At 43.0% G+C, this 20,641-nt stretch overlaps 2 protein-coding genes across 3 annotated transcripts in view; both read right to left on the bottom strand.

Moving 5' to 3' along the window:
* Nucleotides 1–10,136, bottom strand: part of USP43 (ubiquitin specific peptidase 43) — a 55,170-nt gene extending 45,034 nt beyond the window's left edge. For both annotated transcript variants that reach the window (XM_037494259.2, XM_037494260.2), the window contains exons 1-2: nucleotides 9,553–10,136; nucleotides 1,808–1,939 (exon numbers count right to left, since the gene is read on the bottom strand). In XM_037494259.2, the coding sequence (XP_037350156.1) occupies nucleotides 1,808–1,939; nucleotides 9,553–10,068 (648 nt within the window). In that variant the 5' untranslated portion in view covers nucleotides 10,069–10,136. The remainder of the gene's footprint in view (nucleotides 1–1,807; nucleotides 1,940–9,552) is intronic.
* A 2,011-nt stretch (nucleotides 10,137–12,147) lies between these two features.
* Nucleotides 12,148–20,641, bottom strand: part of CFAP52 (cilia and flagella associated protein 52) — a 33,382-nt gene continuing 24,888 nt past the window's right edge. Inside the window, exons 11-14 of the mRNA XM_037494507.2 lie at nucleotides 19,262–19,413; nucleotides 17,397–17,499; nucleotides 13,678–13,789; nucleotides 12,148–12,537 (exon numbers count right to left, since the gene is read on the bottom strand). Of these exons, the coding sequence (XP_037350404.1) occupies nucleotides 12,362–12,537; nucleotides 13,678–13,789; nucleotides 17,397–17,499; nucleotides 19,262–19,413 (543 nt within the window). The 3' untranslated portion in view covers nucleotides 12,148–12,361. The remainder of the gene's footprint in view (nucleotides 12,538–13,677; nucleotides 13,790–17,396; nucleotides 17,500–19,261; nucleotides 19,414–20,641) is intronic.

The following is a 20,641-nucleotide window of genomic DNA, read 5'->3' as shown; positions in this document are numbered from 1 at the left end:
TCTTTTGCTGTGTTACTTTGGGAAGGTTACTCAAACTCTCTAACTCTTGGTTTACCCATATATAAAATGGGAATAACCCTGGAAGCACTCCATAAATGAGAATAGTTATTCATTCTGTTATATAACACTCCAAGATGTGATGTGAAGAGTAGAGTACTGCGCAAGCATTATTTTCTTTATCCCCAGCCTATAGCAGCCTGCTGTTTGGGCATGAAGACTATTTTCGCAGCTCTGTCAATCTCTGCTATTCGTTACATTATATTGTTATTTTTAAGTAAGCTTATTGCCCTCTGAAACACAATTACCTTATCTTTATTAGAGCTGTAAGCTGCCATTTTAAGAGAAACAAATAGAGGGCCTCCCCTACTGGCGCAGGCGTTTGAGCGCAGCGCTGTGAAGCTGTCCACAGCCTCTGCAGTGCTGGTTCGATCCCGGCCAGCCGGTGACGGTCACACATGGCACCGCAGACCTCTCCTGTCACGCCCACTGTTCCCCTCAGCAGTGTATTTCAGTCAGTCTGCCTGTTCTGTTTCCTGCTCTGTCTCTGGTGAATCCTCTCACCCTCCTGTGCCTCTGGCCTGTACCCCAGTTCTTGTATAAATAAATAAATAAATCTTTAAAAGAGAGAGAGAGAGAAACAAACAGAAAGATAATAGTTGGCTACATGGACAAGCTAAAGTTAAATGTATTTAAATGTATACACCTTGATGGTTAGATATAGTTATAGATTGAAATAATCCTACAATCTACTTATATAACTTATCTATGTGTGGTAAGGGTACCTGAAATCAACTCTCCTAACAAATCTCCAGTATCCAATGCCACCTATAGACACCAGGCTTACATTCCATCTCTACACTTACTCATCCTGTGTGACTGCAACTGCAAGTATTACTATTACTCCAGAATGAGGGACTGCAAACAGGGAATGGTAAGATAGGAAAGTGATGACTAAAAGACTGAAACACTTCCAAAGGGCTTCTAAATTGATCCCTGAGAGGGACAAAAATCAAGTGACTAAATGGAAAACAAAACAGGTAAAGCAACTTCTCATAGCTGCACTGGATTCTCATAGCTGTATGTATCAAGACTTATCAAAAGTGATGTGGTACCGATTAACTGCCAATGTTTGTGAAGCATCTTTTAAATTACAGCAGATTATTCAGATAGCATTAGAGTACTTTGCCTACTCATGGCTTAACTGCATTGGCTTCTACTTTCTTAAATGAGAAATGAAAGGCTAACAAGAGAGCATAGCCTATCATTGATCTTTATTTAGCAAAGTCCACAGAGAACTTAGCTGATGTGTCAAGTAACTATGGCTCTAACAAATGACTGTAAGAGCTTTCTTGCTCCCAAAGGTTGGAGGTTCCATCAAATTTCAGGGATGCTGAGTACACACATATAAAATTCAACTATCCTGGGTCATGATAAAAAAAAAAAAGTGTGAATTGCTGCTCTAAAACACATAACTGAGAAAGCCATGGTGGAGTTCAAGTGGCACCATTTGAAAAGAACTAGGAATGGGACATATGGCCTCAGATGACCATGCCAATGTATTTGATATTGATAAAAATGAGATTTTCTAAACTTTGAGCCAAAAGGAAATTCTATTCATGAAATCACTTGGATTAAAGTGGGTAAAAATACTGCAAAGGGAGGAAATGCCTTGTCTAAAACAAACAGAACAAAGAGAAAGGCACAGGGAACAGTCCTGTGTACACAGGAACCAGCTGAATTTCAAGATTCAGTTCCAAGGAGCTGAGGAAATGCTCAAGGGACAAAAAAGGACACTCAGATGCAATACCTTCTCAGATGCTGGCCCTGCAGATGACCCCTCCAAGTCCTCGTGCACACGATCCAGTAACCAGAGCAGGAACTCCAAGGCGTCGTGCTGGGAATTGCCTTGGAACTGAGATCCGTACTTGGAAACAGCATTCTCACAGGAAAAAAAAGAAAAGAAAAGCAGAGGGTTGGTTTGTCCTTCAAACAACCAAATGGTCTCTAAGTGCTAAGTTGGGAGCAATGTCCCCAAGTGTGCCTGACCTTTGGGGGGCAGTGTTCCCAAATACCATAAGGGTTGTCTGCATAGGAGAAGGTACCTTCCCAGAAAGACTAATATACACCCTGTACTTGGAAAACCCACAGGAATGTCTGTTGAATATTTGAATACTACTTAGCATCTGCCCTGAAACTCTAGTCCTCTGGTAGTTGGGGTACAGGGCCCTCAACCCCTTCCATGAGTCAATTTCCATACCCTCTCTCTCTCTGTTCATGCCATGTGAACAGTTTCTAGCCCTACCCTCTCCCCCAATGATTTCATTCACTGCCATAGCTTCATTCTTTGTGAATCACCAAATGGTATAGACAAGTGGACTACTTTAAATATCATGCCTGTAGCTCCTTTACAGCTTCTTCCTAATATGTGTGAAATACAAGAAGCACGAACTTGTCTTTCTATGATTAGATCACCAAATGGTCGAGTCAGTCTTTCATGCCTTTAATAAATATTTATTGAGTGCCTACCACGTGGCAGATGCTATTCTGGGGACTTGGGACACAACCATGAACAAGAAAGACAAGAGGCCCTGCTCTCATTTACTTATATTCCCCCACTCTTCTATTAAATTGTGCAACAACTTTTCCATTTTCTGTGTAAATGCACATTCCAGTTTTTTCAAAGTTCACTTCAAAGGGTATTACATGCACATATCTTTTTTTTAAGATTTATTTTATTTATTTATGCATACAAGAGCTGGGGGTGTAAGCCAGAGGTGGGGGGGCGGGGTGAGAAGATCCACCGGAGACAGAGTGGGGAACATAACAGGCAGATCGACTGAAATACACTGCTGAGGGGAGCAGCGGGTGAGACAGGAGAGGTCTGCTGTGCCATGTGGGTTAGCTCCCTGGCTGGGGAATCAAACTCATGTGGTAGTGGCTGCTGATAGCTTCATAGTGCTGAGACTTAATTCCTTGTACCACCAAGGAGGTCAGCACATATCTTTTTCTAAAAAAAAAATTCAAAATATTTTTAAAAGGATGATAATGAAAAGTCTTCCTTTTACCCAGCTTCCGCCTCTGCATGCTCCTCTCCAGAGGAGCACTTTCCAGGGATTTTTTTTTTTTTTAATGCATGTGCAAGCATGAGCCTCTGAATTTAAGCAAATCCCCTTCTCTGTGTGAGTATATACAGGCATGCACACACAGTACATTACAGCTGGCGGGCCTGCCTATAAACTGCAGGCCCTGGCATCAAGCCTCATTCCACCCAGATCTGTTCTCTGTTCACACCCACCAAAGGGTGCAGTCTGAGCAAGACTGTGGACCCGAACAATCCTCACCACTGCCAATTAAATCAAATAGCCTGGGCTTTTTCTTTTTCTTGCTGTTTTCTTCCTATGGGAGTTAAACGAAATTTTAAGATGAGTTGAAGCAAAATTCTGAGCTTGAATTCCAATCACTATTTTGGGTTCACTGGAATTTGGATTTGTCCCCCAGGTTTCTCAGTATTTTGACCCCCAAACAGGGAAGCCAGATTTAGCAAATAAAAAATATCAAGATGCCTCGTTAACTTTGAATTTCAGATGAACAATGTTTTTTGTATAAGTATGTACCAAACAATATTTAGCATATGTTTATACTGAAAAGTTACCCATTGTTTAGTTAATACTTAAATTTAACTGAGCATTGTATATTTTACCCAGCAACCCAACCCCTAGCCACCCTTAAACCTATATCGTGAGTACCAACATTCTCTCCTGGGGGAGCAGTCAGGCTCACCAACTCAAAATCTCTAAATCAACAACTCCTGTTATGATCAGTATCCTCTTTCAGAGTCTCTCTCATACCCACATAAGTCAGTTGTCAAGCATTTTGGATTCTGGCTCCTATAATGTCTCTGCCCACCCCTTCCACATTATTCCATTTCCACTGTTGAGTCCTAAGCACTGCTACCCAGACATAGCACCTACCCCAGGAGGAGCCAAGCCTGAGATACCCCCCTTGTCAACCCACTGCTTTCCTGGTAGAACACACCAATTTTCCTACATGCCAGTAAGCCATGTCCTTACTCCAAGTCACTGCTTATTCTCCTGCTCACAAAATAATAATCCAAACTCCTTCTCAGGTCTGGCCTCATGTGTGTCTTTCACCATGCCCCACATGGTTCAAAGTTGTAGGTAAATAATCACTCAGGTGCCCCAAACACACATTCCTACTTCTACACCTTACACCTTTATTTCTTCTTTCCATGGGAAATCCATTCTCCTGCTAATCATGCTAATCCTTTAAGTCTGACCTCTCTTCATTTTAGCCCAGCTAGAAATATAAAGCTATATAATCTTCAGAAAGAATGTCCTAATAACTTCAAGAAGATAGGTGAGATAGGGCCTTTATAGACAAAGTGATTACTCACTGAAATTTCGTCTAATAAAATGAGAGATAAAAAAGCAGGTATTTCTCAGTAGGCAACTTATTTGCAGAAAACTTGTGGCCTCCTCATATTAGAGGACCTTAAAATTACACTTGAGGAGATAATGTGAAAAGAAATGATCCTGTCATTTAAAACGAGTATTATATATATATATATATATATATATATACACACACACACACACACATATATATACATACACATATAGATACACATACATATATATATTTAGAAATATATATATATTTGAAATTGGCTTTTTATATATTTAAAGATTCAAAGAAGTCGACTAGAAAATATATGGTAAAAATATCAACACATGGTGGTCATAAAAGGATAGGATCATATGTGATTTCTTTTGCATTTTGATTTGTACAGTGAACCTCATATTCTGTATTGGTCTTTTTCTAATTAATAATAGCATCTGTTAAGTATTTTACAGAATTTTCAAAGTAACTTTTTTGATTCCTACAGAAAACACTCCCATGAAAAGGCTATTAAAATGTGGCTGGAACTACATTTCAAGCCAAACCCTAACTTGGGAAGGATTAAGAATAATACAGAAATTCCTCACTTACAGTCAAAAGTAGGTCCCTGGAAACTGCAATTCTAAATGAATGAAGAAAATGAAACCAGGTCCTCAAATAATTCATATCATTCGAAGTCAACCTGGATTTGTGTCTCATCTTTATCACAAAACGACATTATTAGAGGACTTGCTATATTTGGTATTTCTGTGCTGCAACACGGCATAGCTCCATCCGTGTGTGTATGTGGTTTCCTCTCAACATTGCTAATATTAACCTATTTCTATTAAAATTACAATTATTCCTGCTTATTTCATATTTCTGTTTGTAGAACCATTTAGCCATTTTATTTCCGTTCAATACTTTACTCCATTTCATTTCATGACTTACTGTTTTGTCCACATCCTTGTTTTTAAAAAGCAATGCCACTACTATATCACTTGAGGCTCATGGTATGTCTTAAATTGATTCTTAAACACATAAGCTAAGACAAGTTCCAGATGGCTGAAACCCTTCCTGTAATCAGAGAAAAATTAGAAACACATAAAATAGCTTTATCAAAGGGAATGCCATAAATAAATCTAAAATTTCCATTATTGGGTGAGGGACAAAGAGAGGGCTTACAGAAAGTATTTGCAGCCACTATGACAAACAAGGACTGAAACACTTATAGAGAGAAGTAATAGAAATGTGAAGCCCAAGGCAGAATGGATAGACAATTGACAAGAACAGACGATTCCAAGAATAGTCTTACAACTAGTAAAGAAAGCATGGAAAAATCCTACACCTCACTCCTAATCAAAGAAATAAAAATGAAAAAAGACCCTATTCCTTTTTGTTTAATAAAAGATTGACTAATGCTCAGGAAAAGATGCATCACTGGTACATCTGAAACTTGATCTAATTATTTGAAAAGAAATTTGACAATGTGGGTGCTAAAAATAATCAAGTCCAATAAGGTTGATTTAAAAAGGAAAAAAGAATATTTTAAACTAGGATGGTGATGATATAGGTACATGTGTCAAAACTCACCAAATTCTATACTGAAAATGGGGACATTTTTATTCAGCCATGAGAAGAAAAGAAATTCTGCCACTCACAACAAGAAGCATGGACCTTGAGGACATTATACTATGAAATAAGTCAGATGGAGAAAGACAAATATTGCATGACACCTGTGACATGTGGGGTCTAAAACACCAAAATTGCAAAAGTAAAGAGTACAATGGTGGTTTCCAGGCACCTTGTGAGTGGGAGAGAGAGAAGAGGCATATAAAACTGCAAACTTGCAACAAATAGATAAATAATTCCTGCAGATGAACACACAGTACAATGATCACGGACAACAAAATTGTATTAAAAACATTAAATTTGGGGCCTCCCTGGTGGCACAAGGGGTTAAGACGCTAACTATGAAGCTCTCCACAGCCACTGCAGCACAAATTTGATCCCTGGCCAGGGAGCTACCCACATGGCACAGCAGACCTCTCCTGACTCACCCACTGCTCCCCTCAGCAGTGCACTTCGGTCAATCTGCCTGTTCTGTTCCCCACTCTGTGGTGAATCCTCTCACCCTCCACACCTCTGGCCTATACCCCAGTTCTTGTATACATCAATAAATAAATCTTTAAAAAGACACATTAAATTTGCTAAGAAACATTTTAACTATTGCCAACACTGGAAGAAATTATAATTGTGATGCAACAGACATTTTGAATAATGCTACAATGGCAATCATTGCATATACACATTGCAAGATAAATGGATCAAATCAATATGTTGTATACTTTAAACTTACAGTATATCAAACAAAACTTAGGTGTGTTTTTTTAATGTGCATTTCACTGCACATAATGTACACATCAATAAAGTTGACTTAAAAAAACAAAAAAATAATAAAATAGTCATATCTTCACTGTGACCATGTAATTTCCTTCATGGAATTAAGCTAATGGAAATGATCAGAGTTGAGAGCAAAGATTTAAGTACAAGAATTTTCAATGTAGTATTATTAGTAGAATACTGTTCAGTAAATAAATAACCCACAGGGATTGAGTCATTTGATAAAAGGTGATTCAATCATTAAAAATTAGGTTTTGTAAAATATTTTAACAACCAGGAGAAAAATCTTATAATACTTAAATTTAAAAGGATATAAAACTAGAATGTCCAGTTGTATATGCTTTGAAATACATCAGTATGTTTTTGATGGTTACTTCAAGCAGGTGGATTCCAGATCTTTTTTTGCATGTTAGCACTTCCCAGTATTTATAGGGAACACATATTTAATGTTATCATTAGAAAAGCAAAGCATTATAGACAAGAGCCAGTCTTTAAGTATGCCTATTTGCTGCTTAAACAACAGAGGCCCGGCTGTGTGTGGGAGTTAAGTAACTCTGGGCACAGGAAGTGGGGGACACTGCATATCCATCCCATTTCAACAGCTGTGATTAGGGTAACTTACTCCACAAGCTTGACCCTTCTCAATTTCCTCCTTCCTCCTAAAGACTAAACACCTAAACAAAACCTTAAGTGGCTTGTACCCAACCAACACACAAGCCCCTTCCCCAGTCACATAGGCTTTCATTAATTCATGTAATCATTCATTTGTTCTATCCGGTCAGCAGAGGGTCTCTCAGCCCCAACTCCCTCAGTGACTGGCAGTCCCAAGGTGGGAAAAGTTCTTTCCCACCCTCCTTTGTCTTTGGTTGATCCCTCATCTTCCAAAAACTCAACTCAATGATTACCTCCTCAGGGAGGCCTGTCTAGCCCAACTTGTCCCCCCATCAATCACATCCTTCCGCCATAACTGCCACAGAGCCTAGTATTTTTATTTTCTAGCACTTCTCCCCAGTTCTAATCCTGTGTGCTCATAATTGTTTCATTAACATCTACCTCTCCTACTAGACTGTAATCAGCATTTTGAAAGCCTGAATTCTGGAATCTCTCCAAGGCCGGCTACTCAAAATGTCCCAGGAAACCCTAGGTTATATCATCCTCATTAACAATTAAATTATCCTTCAGTTTCCCAAGGCTCTCGGGGAGCTTCCAGGCCCTAGGTATTTGAGAGCAGGTCAGAGATAGGAAACCCATGAGTCACTGAGGTTGATTACTAATTTGCAAGATTTTCCCAAGCTACTCCTGTCTCTTCTGTCACAGCAGTAACTGGACGGGACTAGATCTGACCTAAGAAAATGTACACAGAGGTCATCTTCTTCCTCCTCAAGGGATCTATCTGCAGGTGAAGAGGAGTCCTGATAGAACAATAACATGTCCAAAGGGCCAGGCACTGTTCTAAGTGTTTATGGTCCCATTTCACACATGATAAAAGATGAGTCACAGCAAGATTTGTGACTTGCTCAAGATCATAAAGTTCCAGAGTACACCATAACCACACTGCCACTCCTATTTAAAAAGTGAATGTTGCCCAGAAGCACTATTAATAACACCCACTGGACCTGGTGACTCCTGTAGAACATTGCTTCCCTAGTGGAAGCCTGAGAGAGAAGGTGGGGGTTGGCATCCTTGTGGGTCACATGGCAAGGATTGCTTTCTCAGGCTGAAACTCAAGAGCCTGATGCTTGTGGAATGAACACTGACGGGTTCTCCCCTCCCCCAAGAACAACAATCACTAGTCAGTGGGGAGCTTCAGCTCTCTGCCCAGAGCTGTGGTTTTTTAGCAGGAAGCAAGCCATGTGCATCAATTATCAGAAACTCTTAAATCCAACTGGGACCGCCACAAAGACCCCTGCTTTAACCCAGGGTGAAGTGATACACATGATTTCCAAAGCCTTATAACGCTGCAGCATCCTCAGTTAGTACACTGTGATACTGGGGACAAGGGATGCAACCCTTGCTGTCCATCTAGGGAATTTAATTAGCACTAAACAAAGGGATGCACACCCACTGCTCCCCTGGGGCATTCAGTACAGTACCTGGCCCACAGGTTTTCAGCTTCCACTGGGCTTAGAAAAAACACATTTTCTGACCGACCTCATCTATGCTCCCTTCTACCCTCCAGGGCTACAGACAAACTAGTTTTTTTCCAAATCTCCAATTCTCAGCTGTGGCCCTTGGGTTTGCTGTTCCCTCTACCTGGATTATCCCTAGACGCCGAGTGTGCCCTTCTCCTCTCGTCATTCAGCTCTCAAAGCAAGCATCACCTCCTTCCTCTGAGGTCTTGGTCTTCAAAGTCCGAGTGCCTCCCCTCCATCCCAATACCTCCACATTGGAAACGAAACTGTCCCTGCATTCGTACAATGCCTGGCAGACAGGCCTTCAATACGTCAACAAATGTTTGTTGAACGCAAAAAATATCCGTACACACTCAAGTCTACCGGATCCCTCCACTACCCACCCCCGCCCCCGCTACCTGGAAGAAATTAACTCCTAAAAAAAAAAAAAGATGCCAGCGGCGGTACAACGCAAAACAAGAACAGTAACCAGAGGCTGAATTGGTGAATGCCCTCTAAAGGAGGCCCCAAGAAAACCCTTTCCTGGAGGGACACACACTTTTCTAGAAGCGAAACTGGAAGGGCCAGATGAGGTGTGCCGCCCAGCGGCAAGGACGATAGGTGGCAGAGCGCTGCCTACCTTGAACTGGGCGGAAAGTTGCGGCGTGTATTCGCGCGTCCAGAGCGCGCGCACCAGCGCCGCCAGCTGCTCGGTGACCTCGGCGCTGCCGGGCGCCGCCCGGTAGCGCCCCAGCGCCAGGAACTCGGCCAGCAGGTCGGTGTTGCTGAGACACTGCACCACGGCGTTCATGAAACAGGTGTTGCCGTGGTTCTTCAAGCCCTGCGCGCCCGGCGGCCGCGCCCCGTCGCCGGCGGAGAGCTGGGGCAGGGGCTGGGGCTGGGGTCTGGGCGGGCGCTCCTCCCCCGGGCTCCCCGGGGCGACTGGAGCTGGGCCCGGGGTGCAGGCAAAGCCCCCCTCACCGTCGCCATCGCAGCGTCCCGGCTGGGGCTGCGGCCCGGGTGGCGAGTCTCCGGGGCGGGAGTGGCTGCCCAGCGCCAGCAGGAAGCGGCTGAACAGGCGGCGCAGGGAGCGGCGGCGGCGGGGCCGGGGCGCGGGCGGCCCCTCTCCTGACTCGGCCCCTGCGCCCGGGTCCATGACTCCCGCGGGCGCGCCCCGGCGAGCGGAGCCGCGGTCCCGCGGCAGACGAGCCGCTCACAGGCCCTGAAAACCCCGGGAAGGCGCCCGGACGCCGCTACCTGCCGGCCAGGTGTGCCGGGACCGGGCGGAGGCGGAGCCAAGGGCGGGGCCGCTCCGCCCCGCGCGGGAATCCGGCCTCAAGGCCCGCCCCGGGGCCGCGCTCGGCCACCCCCACTCCCGCCTGGTTCCGCCCCCGCGGCGCAAACTGGGAGTAAAGACACCGGGAGTCTCCGGCTTCCAGTTCCCCACCCTTCCTGACCTCCTGCAAACCCACGAGACCCGAATTTAACCTTGCTCCTGTTTCCCTCCCAGCAGGCCGTGGGGAATCAGAGAAATGATAAATCTGGAAATGCCTGGAAGATTGCAAAGCCTTATCGCTAAGCTTCTTGTAATCACGTCCAGGTGAATAGGAGGCGAGGGCAGCCTCCGGCATAGAGCGAGCACTGGGTGTGTGAAAGGGTGTGCGGCCCTTTTGTGCACCGCTGGTACCTTTGCAAGCGCAAGCGTGTGCCACACCTTCTTCCAGCGGTTCTGCGGGTTGGTCTCTGCAGGGCCCCATCACCTGGGGTCAGAACTGAGAGGCGCGTGTTCCCCCGCATAAAAAAGCCGGATGGTCTTGCTTTGCTTTCTTATCCTGCAAACTGGTTAGAGTCATTTTCCAAAAACTTGCGAGACTTGATCATCCTCGCTTAATTATGACGAAGGGGTCTCGAGGGGTTAACGCGAGATGTATGGAGACCTCAGCAGAGAAACAGGAGCTCGACACGGGTCTGTGAACTGCCAATCTCACGGGTTGGATCTTTCGATCTTAATCATTTCCTTACCAAAAGTTTTCGGACTCTCGAGTGCGCTAGCAAAACACCGCCTCCTGCTCACAACTTAACGTAAAATCCTGTTGAATTGTTGCCCAGTCCCAAGTGATTTGACCCTGCCCCTCAGGTAATTCCCAGGATAACTATAGGGGCCGACGCTGACTTTGTCCGGTAACTGTCAGGTTTATAATTAATCAGGCAAAGGCGTGCAGAAATGGGGTTTGCATCAACTTCTCGCTCAAAAAGAGATCAGCAGGATGCATTATTACATCAACAACCTGAAATGTTACTTATTGTTTGATAAATACGTGATCGGATGTTGTGAAACATTGGTTAAAGGACAAAGACGATGCATAGGACAAAAGACTGTATTGTGAAATGGAGTGCTTCTGGACAGTGCCACTTACCCTCTCTGAAAAGGATGCCTGTTTGGATGATTAATACATAGGTCCTTGTGGTGGATGTGGTAACATACATCCAGACAGTGTGGACCTGTACCCATAAAAGACATACAGTGTTGTAAACCAATGTTAATTTTGATTAAAGTTTTTTAAAAATAATAAAAATACAAACAGTCCATTCCCTTGCCCTTGTGATAGTAAGCACAGGAGACTGATTTTTTTTTTTTTTATGGCTAACACCAAAAAAGCATCTATGAAATTTCATCCTTGATAATCACCCTGAAATCCCCAATCACACATGTTTTTTGTTTTCTGGTTTTTTTTTTTTATTTTTATATTCCCCATACAATTGCACCCCCCTTATTTTGACCCCAGTCCCTCCTTTCCCTACCCCCCCCCATAGTGTGTCTCTGGTTTATAGTTGTTTGTTTTCTGGTTTATTTTTAAAAAGGCACTGTCCTTTATGTTTAACTCTACTCTGTGTTAGGAATTCTGCCAATTATTTAATACATTATTTCACTTAATTCTCACAATAACTTTGATCAGGAATTTATTCTTACTTTGCAAAAGAAAAAAATAGGGGCTCAGAGAGTTAAAAAAAAAAAAGCCCTACCCAAGAAGTGGATTCAAACCCCAGTCTTGTCCTATGCAGCTTGAACAATGAAATGCTGATTAAGAAGATGAGCTCACCTTCTTTATTTTTAGACGATAATAGCAATACTATCTGTGGACAATCCTAAGGGCTGTAGGTTTTGCAGAGTCAGAGAAAAGAGATTATGACAGAAAATCAACACTGAGAATTTATTCATAATAATAAAAAAACTTTTATTGCAGCCTAGACAAATTATTCTTGAATCTATTCCAATTTTAATATACAATTTAAGAATGTAAAATGCATTCTGTAAAAGAGAGACATACAGATAGGATATTCTGACTAAAGAACAAAAACACAGATGGACGAAATCAAGACCAGCCTTCTTGTTAACTAAGTTCAGCCTTCAAGAGCGACGTGTGCAGCGCTACGAAGTCTCAGTGGTTTCATGTGGGGAATGGGTATTTCCATCTCAAAATGGCTCCGTCGGCACTTACACTAACGATGTACTGATTTTCTGGACTTATCCGGATGCGTGTGATGTTGCCACTGTGTCCCACCCCAACGTGAGTCACTTCACCCTCGTTATAGTCCCATACTTTGATCAGATGGTCATTTCCACCTGAAGAAGGCAAAGAATTATATGGCATTGTGGCAACAGAATAGAAACTAATGTGATTCCAAATCACTGCATCATTTTCAACACAGTCACCATATGCTAACTTAAAGGAAGAAAAATTTGTCTTTGTAATAAGATCTTTCCTTGATTGAAAAAACCTAGTTATGTTGTAGTAAATGTGGGAGAAAAAAATACTAAGAGGTGATATCACCCTAGATTCCACCTCCAAGAAATCATCACTAGTAACATCTTGGTTTAATTCCTTCCAGTCTTTTCTCTGCATATACATCTATACATATATGTGATTGACTCACACAATGGCTAGTTTTATATCTAGCTTTCAGAAACTCATTTGGAGCATTTGTTAATATACAGAAGAATCAAAGAGTCTGGCAGCAAATAATACTGATGTTCCTATAGGCATGCTGTGTGGTGAATGTGCCCTAAAAGTGCTGATTTTTAAAAGTCTGGCATTTAAAACTTCAATAGGAAATAACAGAGCAAAACACCTAGATAAACAGCCCATGTAAAGACCCATTTCTACGGGCCTCCCTGGTGGCACAGGGGTTAAAGTCTCAGTGCTATCAAACTATTGCCAGCCACTGCAGCACGAGTTCAATCCCAGCCAGGGAGCTGACCCACATGGCACTCTCCAGTCTCCTCTCTCCACTCTCCAGCAGACCTCTCCAGTCTTGCCTGCTGCTCCCCTCAGCTGTGTATTTCAGTAGATCTGCCTGTTCTGCTCCCCACTCTGTCCCTGGTGAATTCTTTCAAGTCCCACCCACCTCCCCCCGGCTCCACAAGCTCTGGCCTACACTCCAGTTCTTGTATGCATAAATAAAAATAAATCTTAAAAAAAAAAATCCATTTCTAGCACTGATGCCCACAACAAAAAAAGCAAGCAATGTAAAGCTTAGGTCTTGTTTGTGTTCCTAAAACTCCTGGGCAAACATTGCCTCTCATTGAAATGTGACTTCTGGATTTTTCTATTCTAGCCACATTGGCTCAGTGCACAGGCCAGAAAATTACCACGTTGCCCTTTAGACCCTTTTGCTGATTCTTCTATTTGCCTCCTGCCTGGGAGTTCCCTGTTCCCATCTAAATAAGCCAGGCACGGCTTTCTTTTCTTATCCCAGAACTAACCTGTGACAAAGTGTACTCCTTCCTGTGTGATATCCATACCGTTTATTGATCCAGACAAGGAACCTTCCAACTCTCTGATTACTGACCCATCAAAGACTTCCCAGTAAGCAATCTGAAATTTAAGAAAGAGGCATTCGGCAGGGAATCAGTTCAGTGGAATCATCCACACACATGCTAACAAAAGATGATTCTACTTTATATAGAAAGTGGCAAAAATATACCATGGGCGAGTATATTGGCAGGGATTATAAATAGGCTACAGCAGGGGGTGGAATAGCCATTTTAATATTTTTAGTATTGGTTTTAAAATTTGCATTCTATTTAAAGTGTTGGTGATAGGCTGATAAAACCAGATTGTGACAGAAAGTGCTTTTGATTAAGCTAAGCCGACTGAGTCTGAAGCAAGCAAGCTGTACAAGAAAGAAAACAACAGCCATTACCCCCCCCCCCTTTCTCATTTCTGCTCTCACAGGGGAAGAGCAAAGGTCCAGATCTGGTGAAGGAGAAAGCATTTTCTTCCTTCAGATTAGGAAATTAGTCCAGAAAATTCTAGAAGCTGGACTTCTTACAAAGTCACTGTCTCCTGGGGCTGACCCTCCCTCTTCTCCCCACCTATTCCCCAATTTTCTCTTCTGTCTCAAAACAACATTCCTGGGGGGGGGGGGCAATTAAAGACAGACTGATAACATCAGCCCCTCCCTGGGAGGGGCTCTAGTTTGGGGAGTGGAGGGAACAAGAGACAGGGAGCTCAAGAGCGGGAGGTTTTTCTCTGAATATGCTGCTCTTAGACATTTTGAACTTCAAACCTTATAAATGTACAACTTATTCAAAAATAAAATTTCTTTCTAAATAAAGGACATTTGACCAGGTGCATGCCTTCCACCCCTTCCTCTGTTTCATGTTAATAAAATTTGTTGTTTTCCTGTCATTATGCTAGGAACTGTTTCCTCCGAATCTAGCCAGATTTTGTATATGCTATTAAAAGAAATTTTTTTGCTTTATGATTTCTATTGATGCTTGACTGCTTTGACATAAAGTACCATCTTCATAGTAAAAGCATAAATGATGCCAAAATCCTTATTTCTCAAAAATTACATCTGCAGAAGTAGTTGGTGCCTTGACTATCTGCCTCCTTGGCTAATGAAGTCAAAGTGAAGGTCTCCTGGTGCTAGAGGAACTCTGAGGACCAAACTCCCAGTCAGTGGGAAATGCTCCTAGCAAAGGTGGAGCTTTCCAGACTCCACCTCTGACACCTTTCTGGGCTCTAACCCAGCTCCTCTGCAGACAGAGCTCTCAAGCACTGAGCATGGCAACACCCCAGCAAGTCATGGGCCTGACTTCATGAACGGGGGACAAAAGGGGTCTCCAGGCAACTAGGGATGGGACTGAGTGACTACATTGACCTTGAAAAACTGAAGAAAGGCAAGCCTCAGGGCCTCACTCTGGCTTTTCTGGCTTGAGCTCACTCTCTGGTCTCTGCTCTCATGGTGCTGTCTTTGTAGGCATCTGGCTATATGTCAGCCAATCCATCTCTCTCACTCTCTGTCTCTGTCTTCTCTCTCCTCCCTTTTTCCCTAACCTTGTAAATAAACCCGCTTCTCTTCCTCTCTGAATGTCTGCTTTTGAGTCTTGTCCAGTGTTTTCAAGTGTGTGAGTAATGACTCAAAATACACGTCACCCCTGTTTTCCCCAGAGTTGCCCTGTAACACTGGGCTTCCAAGCTTTCCTGAGTACCCTCCCTGGTTTTCCCTGAGATCTGAGCTTGGCAAGGTTATTCTGCCACTCAGGCCTCTGCTCACATGTCACCCCAAGGAGATCTTTGCTGATCACTCCAGCTAAGGCAATTTCCTCCCACCTGGCAGGTTTCATATAACCTGTTCCATTTTCTTTTCCCCTTCACGGTCTCCTATCATCTTATCCACTCATTATTCATTGTCCACTTATCTATTCTTTTACATGTGTGTTGTCCAGTTCTGTCCCTCCCCACCCAAAATGAATGCATAAACTAAGTTCTGTGGGAGCAGAGGTTTTATCATGTCCCCAGTACTTAGAATAGTTTTATGGATTTGTGATTTATAGTTCGAATATTCTGGTGAAAATCCTAGTAGGAGGGAAATAGACTATTTCAGATCTCATAAACTGATACCTAGAAAATGGCAAATATCACACTAATTTAGAAAATTTATAAACCACATAACAAAGCATTTATAGTGACATCATGATTTATTCCCTAATATCCATTCTATCCCTGTTCCAAGAAGCCAACTTAGGCTACAAGTCAAACTTGGGGGTGAATGTAAGCTAATTTGGGCTGATGAGATATATTCAGGCAAATCCTTATTGGACCATCATTTGAGTTTTTATAACAAAATGTCTTCAGGAAGTACTTCTCAGTCACCTGGGATGCTTAAACAGGAAAAAAATTTCACTCCTAAAGTCTAATTTGGGGAGGAAAAAGGGAGGCACCGTTAGTATTTTTCCCACAATATTTTTAATTCCATCAACTTTTCCTGTAGCTGGTGAGTAGGCAAATATGCAACCTGGTCTTTAATTATCTAAAAGTCATCTCAAAGTCTGAATTGGGACAGTCCAAGTCCATTTATTGGATGGGCAGGTATTTGGGGCTGGTAAAAGATGAGGAGCTCTGTTGTCATTAACTTTGAAGTTAGTTGAAGAGACAATTGGTTTGGGCACAGCAATTCCATTTCAGTCTTAGTCATTTCCATATAAGATCCAATACTTACTGCATACATATTATGGATGAACCAGCTATTATCATTAAATATAAGCATGACTTTTATTATTTTTTCACACTGATATCTTATTTGGTTCCCCTATATTCCTGCTATAAAATCCAATGCTTTTCTTTTTCCTTCTGGCTTATTTAAAAGTACAAAACACAACAAAGCAAAAACAGACAATTACAAACCAGAGACATGCTGCAGGGGAGGAGGAGGGAGAGGGATCAGAGGGAGGGAGGGAGGAGCTCAGGGGACTGAGGTGATGGTGCCTTGGGGAAGGAAATTCTATGGGGATTACACCCGAGGGGGTGGGGGGAAGCAAATATTGTTTAAAAATGAGCAATGATGTAAAAAAATTTAAAAAAGTAAAAAAAACCTTTATATGATACACACACACACACACAAATGCAAGCATGGGGCCTCCCCGGTGGCGCAGCGGTTGAGCGCTGGGTTGCGAAGCTGCCCGCGGCCTCTGCAGCGCCGGTTCAATCCCCGGCTGCTCCCGGCCACCGGAGGAGGGTCCCACATGGCGGGCAGACCTCTCCTGCCGCCCGCTGCTCCCCTCAGCAGTGTACTTCGCTTCTGCCTACTCTGCTCCTCGCTCTGGCTCTGGTGAATTCTCTCACCCTCCCGCGCTTCTGACTGTACCCAGTGCATGTATAAACAAGCAAACAAATAAATAAATAAATAAAAACATGCCTCTTTAAAAAAAAAAAAAAAAACATATTAGAAGCATCAAATGCAAGCATGACTTGAAGCCTCACAGCAACTCTATAAAGTCAGTGGTATCATCATTACCATTTTACAGATGAGGAAGCAAAGGCACCAAAGGCTTCTATTAGCATTTTCAAAGTGACACAGATGGTCAATGGGAAAATAATTCAACAGATCACCTCCAAAGCCTGCACCCTCAGCTACCATGATTCACAGCTTTCTTCTTGCACCTGAAAAATTTTGACACTTGCTCAAAGACTTTACCTTTCTGTCTGTCCCACTGGTGATGATCTGGAACTCTTCAGGGTGGTAACAAACACACTGGAATAAGGTGTTAGCCAGGATCATCTGATTCCTCCTAAGACGCCTGAAAAATCAGTTCAAAAGCTGTGAAACTTGATTCTCTCCTCCCTAGAAAGCTTATTTACTATTCCAACTGGACTTGGGACAAACATAGATTCGGGGGGGGGGGGGGGGGTTAACTATCCCAAACATCTACGCAGCAAAGAGACGCTTGCATTTCCTCTGCTTGCACTTCTAGTATTCGGTCCACTCCACTTCGCCTCCTCCCCATGCACCTATCTGGGGCACTGGGAAGATCCTGGGTGGGGCCCTTTTCTAAAGACAAAGCACAAAACATTGAGGGAAGCCTCAAGGTCCAGAGAGAAGAAAATCAGGAGACTGACCTCAGAGCAAACCTACTGTCTCCACACAAGGTACTTTATCCTTGAAGCAACCATTTTGAAGAGAAGGGCCCTACAAGCCAAGAGGCAAAGTAGGGGAAAGGGCTTTTTTAAATGGATATTATTGGGCGCCCCCTCTAGGCATTTGGATTCAGTTGGTTGGGCTGAGGCCCCCAGGTCTGCATGTTTTTTAATCATGCAGTTTGAGAGCCTCTGCTTCAGGCAAAATTCAAAAAAGCAGATAAATATAATTTCTTTGTCCTTAGGAATTGGGTGGCAACAACATAGGTCAGACTCCACTGGCTAAGACAATGCACCTTCCACAGTTTCTTCTGGGGGTTTTCAAACATGTGAGCATTTTAAAAGATTTTGGCACAAAATGACCAAGTGTTCCTGTTCTAAAAGAAGGAGGTTTTAAGGATTCAAGGTGGTCACAGACCATCCATGGAAAGAGCAGAGACCTGACCTTCTAGTGACATATTTTCCCAGTGGGCAGTTCAGGTGCAGGCTGACCCCCCTATGTTAATACGGTCCTTGCACCATCACCAGGAGCAGCACAAGCAACCTTGTTAGAAACGCAGGATCTCAGGGATTACACGAGACCTAGTCACTCAAAAGCTACACTTTAACAAGATCCCCAGGTGATTCCCAGGCATGAAAGTCAAGAAAAAGTTCAGGCTTGTTTTGGTTTAGGTTTTTTAACATATTAAATAAAAAGTGCCCTCCTTTGTCTTTAGTTCTCATTCTTTCTCTCCACCTGAGACTATTTCATATTCTTTTGCCATGCAGCTACCCTTCCTCCCACCTCTACTTACTCATATCTCTCAAATGCAAGATTGCATGGCAAAAAAATAGGGAATAAAGCCTAATTCTAAATAAAAACACAGCAGTAATAAAACTTTTAGTTAAAAAAAAAATGTCATCCTTAATCCTTTGAATTACTCCATGATAAAGTTCATGTGCTTCAGCCTAGTTAGCTTGGACTTAGGTGCTCTGCAGGCACGGTGATGTGCTTACAACATCTGTGGTCCCTGAAATGTGATCAACTCAAAGGAAGGTCAGATTTATGCCACTCCCCTCTCCTACCCCTATCCAAGCTCCTTCTGGGCTTGACTGGACAATGTGAAGTGACCAAAAGAACTGCCTGCATCATCTAAGCTATTTCCCGTCTCTCTTTTGGAATACTTCAGAGATCAATTAAATCATGCTTTGCTGTATGTGTATTTAGAAATGCAGAAAATTCTAAGCTCCAACCCTTCCTGCTAACTATGCCCACATCTGTAAGCCCTGAATAGTATGGACATGAATAACATATGGTGAACATTGCTTTACTGTTGCCTTAAATGAGATGTCTACCATTCAATGGCATCATTTCTTGAGTTCAGTAAAGTGCTGGCTTTGTCAGGGTTTGTAAGTGCTGCTTTGTCCTACCATCACGGTACCTACACCAGATCCCAGATGATGCATGTCCCGTCAGTGCTGGCCGTGACACACTCCTCGTTGTTCTTCTTCACCCTAATGCAGGACACGGAAGACTTGTGCTCCTTCAGGGCCTCCTCCAGCTTCTGGGTCTGGCAGCCTATCTGCCACACCCTCACCTGGGAGCCACAACACATAAGTTTTCAATACCAATGTAAGACATTTGAAGGAAAGAAAAAAAGAAGATTCCAAGAACCTTTCCACCTCTGCTATGACTTGTTTCTTTAATTCCCTGTTCTCAACTCAGTCACCTGGGGTGGGAACCTAGGGCAGGATCTTCTCCCATGGAGCCAGGAAATGCCACCAGTGACCCTACACATGCTTCTACTTTCAGGGCTGAGAAATTTATGAGATGTCCACTACTAAAACTAACAATGCAAGGGCTGCTGCTAAACTAATGAAATGTGTTTATTCATTTCCACTGAGCACTGCTTTCAAATTTCTGATGCCATCAAGAAATTTCTTGGGTATCCAGGGCTATGTTCAAACTTTTGCATCAGCTGCTCAATTTAATCATTTAAAATGAGTGGGTCTTGGGCCTCCCTGGTGGCTCAAGGGATTAAGCAATCCGCAGCCTCTGCAGCATGAGTTCGATCCCCAGCAGGCCAGGGAGCAACCCACATGGCACAGCAGACCTCTCCTGTCTCGCCCGCTGCTCCCCTCAGCAGTGTATTTCAGTCAGTCTGCCTGTTCTGCTCCCCACTCTGTCTCTGGGGAATCCTCTCAACACCCACATCTCTGGCCTGTACCCCAGCTCTTGTATGCATAAATAAATAAATCTTAAAAAAATAAAAATAAAAAATAAAATGAGTGGGTCTCAAACCCATCAAAGCCAATTCCCACTTTCTGTAAGAAATACTGGAAACATAATGATGCTTGCACCTTCTTACATGAAAAATAAGGACAGAAACAATATTGTATAAGTAATATAAGACAATAAAAGAACAGTAAGCAATAACTGACTAACTTATATGTACCTTCTAAAAAGAAAATAGCCTTAAGTCAAGTAAGGAAAATATTCTAAGACACTTTGTACATTGTCAAAGTAAAGAAAATGAAGAAATATAAAGTTATCCCAAGTGAGTCATATTCATTTCTACAGTGTTCAAAGAACCCTTATGTTATGGCATGGACTGGAAAGTGACTGTCAAAAAAATCTCCAACCTTTAAACCCTGCTGTGTGTGTGCACATGCTGTCAGTCTTCAGTGAGGGTGGAATTTAAATGATCTAAGTACAGTTTGGGCACCAGGCAAACAGCCCCAAGATTGGAACTTTAGATCTCCCAAGCATTGGTCCCCTAGTTGTGGGAGATGTTTGGGGGGAAGAGGATAGAGTCATAAGATGGG

Source organism: Talpa occidentalis, unplaced genomic scaffold (genome assembly GCF_014898055.3).
Source record: "Talpa occidentalis isolate TD23 unplaced genomic scaffold, MPIMG_talOcc4v2.1 talOcc4.7, whole genome shotgun sequence".
Lineage (NCBI taxonomy): Eukaryota > Metazoa > Chordata > Mammalia > Eulipotyphla > Talpidae > Talpa > Talpa occidentalis.
The sequence above is the reverse complement of the archived record's forward strand: the minus strand, read 5'-3'. Positions and strand labels throughout refer to the sequence as shown.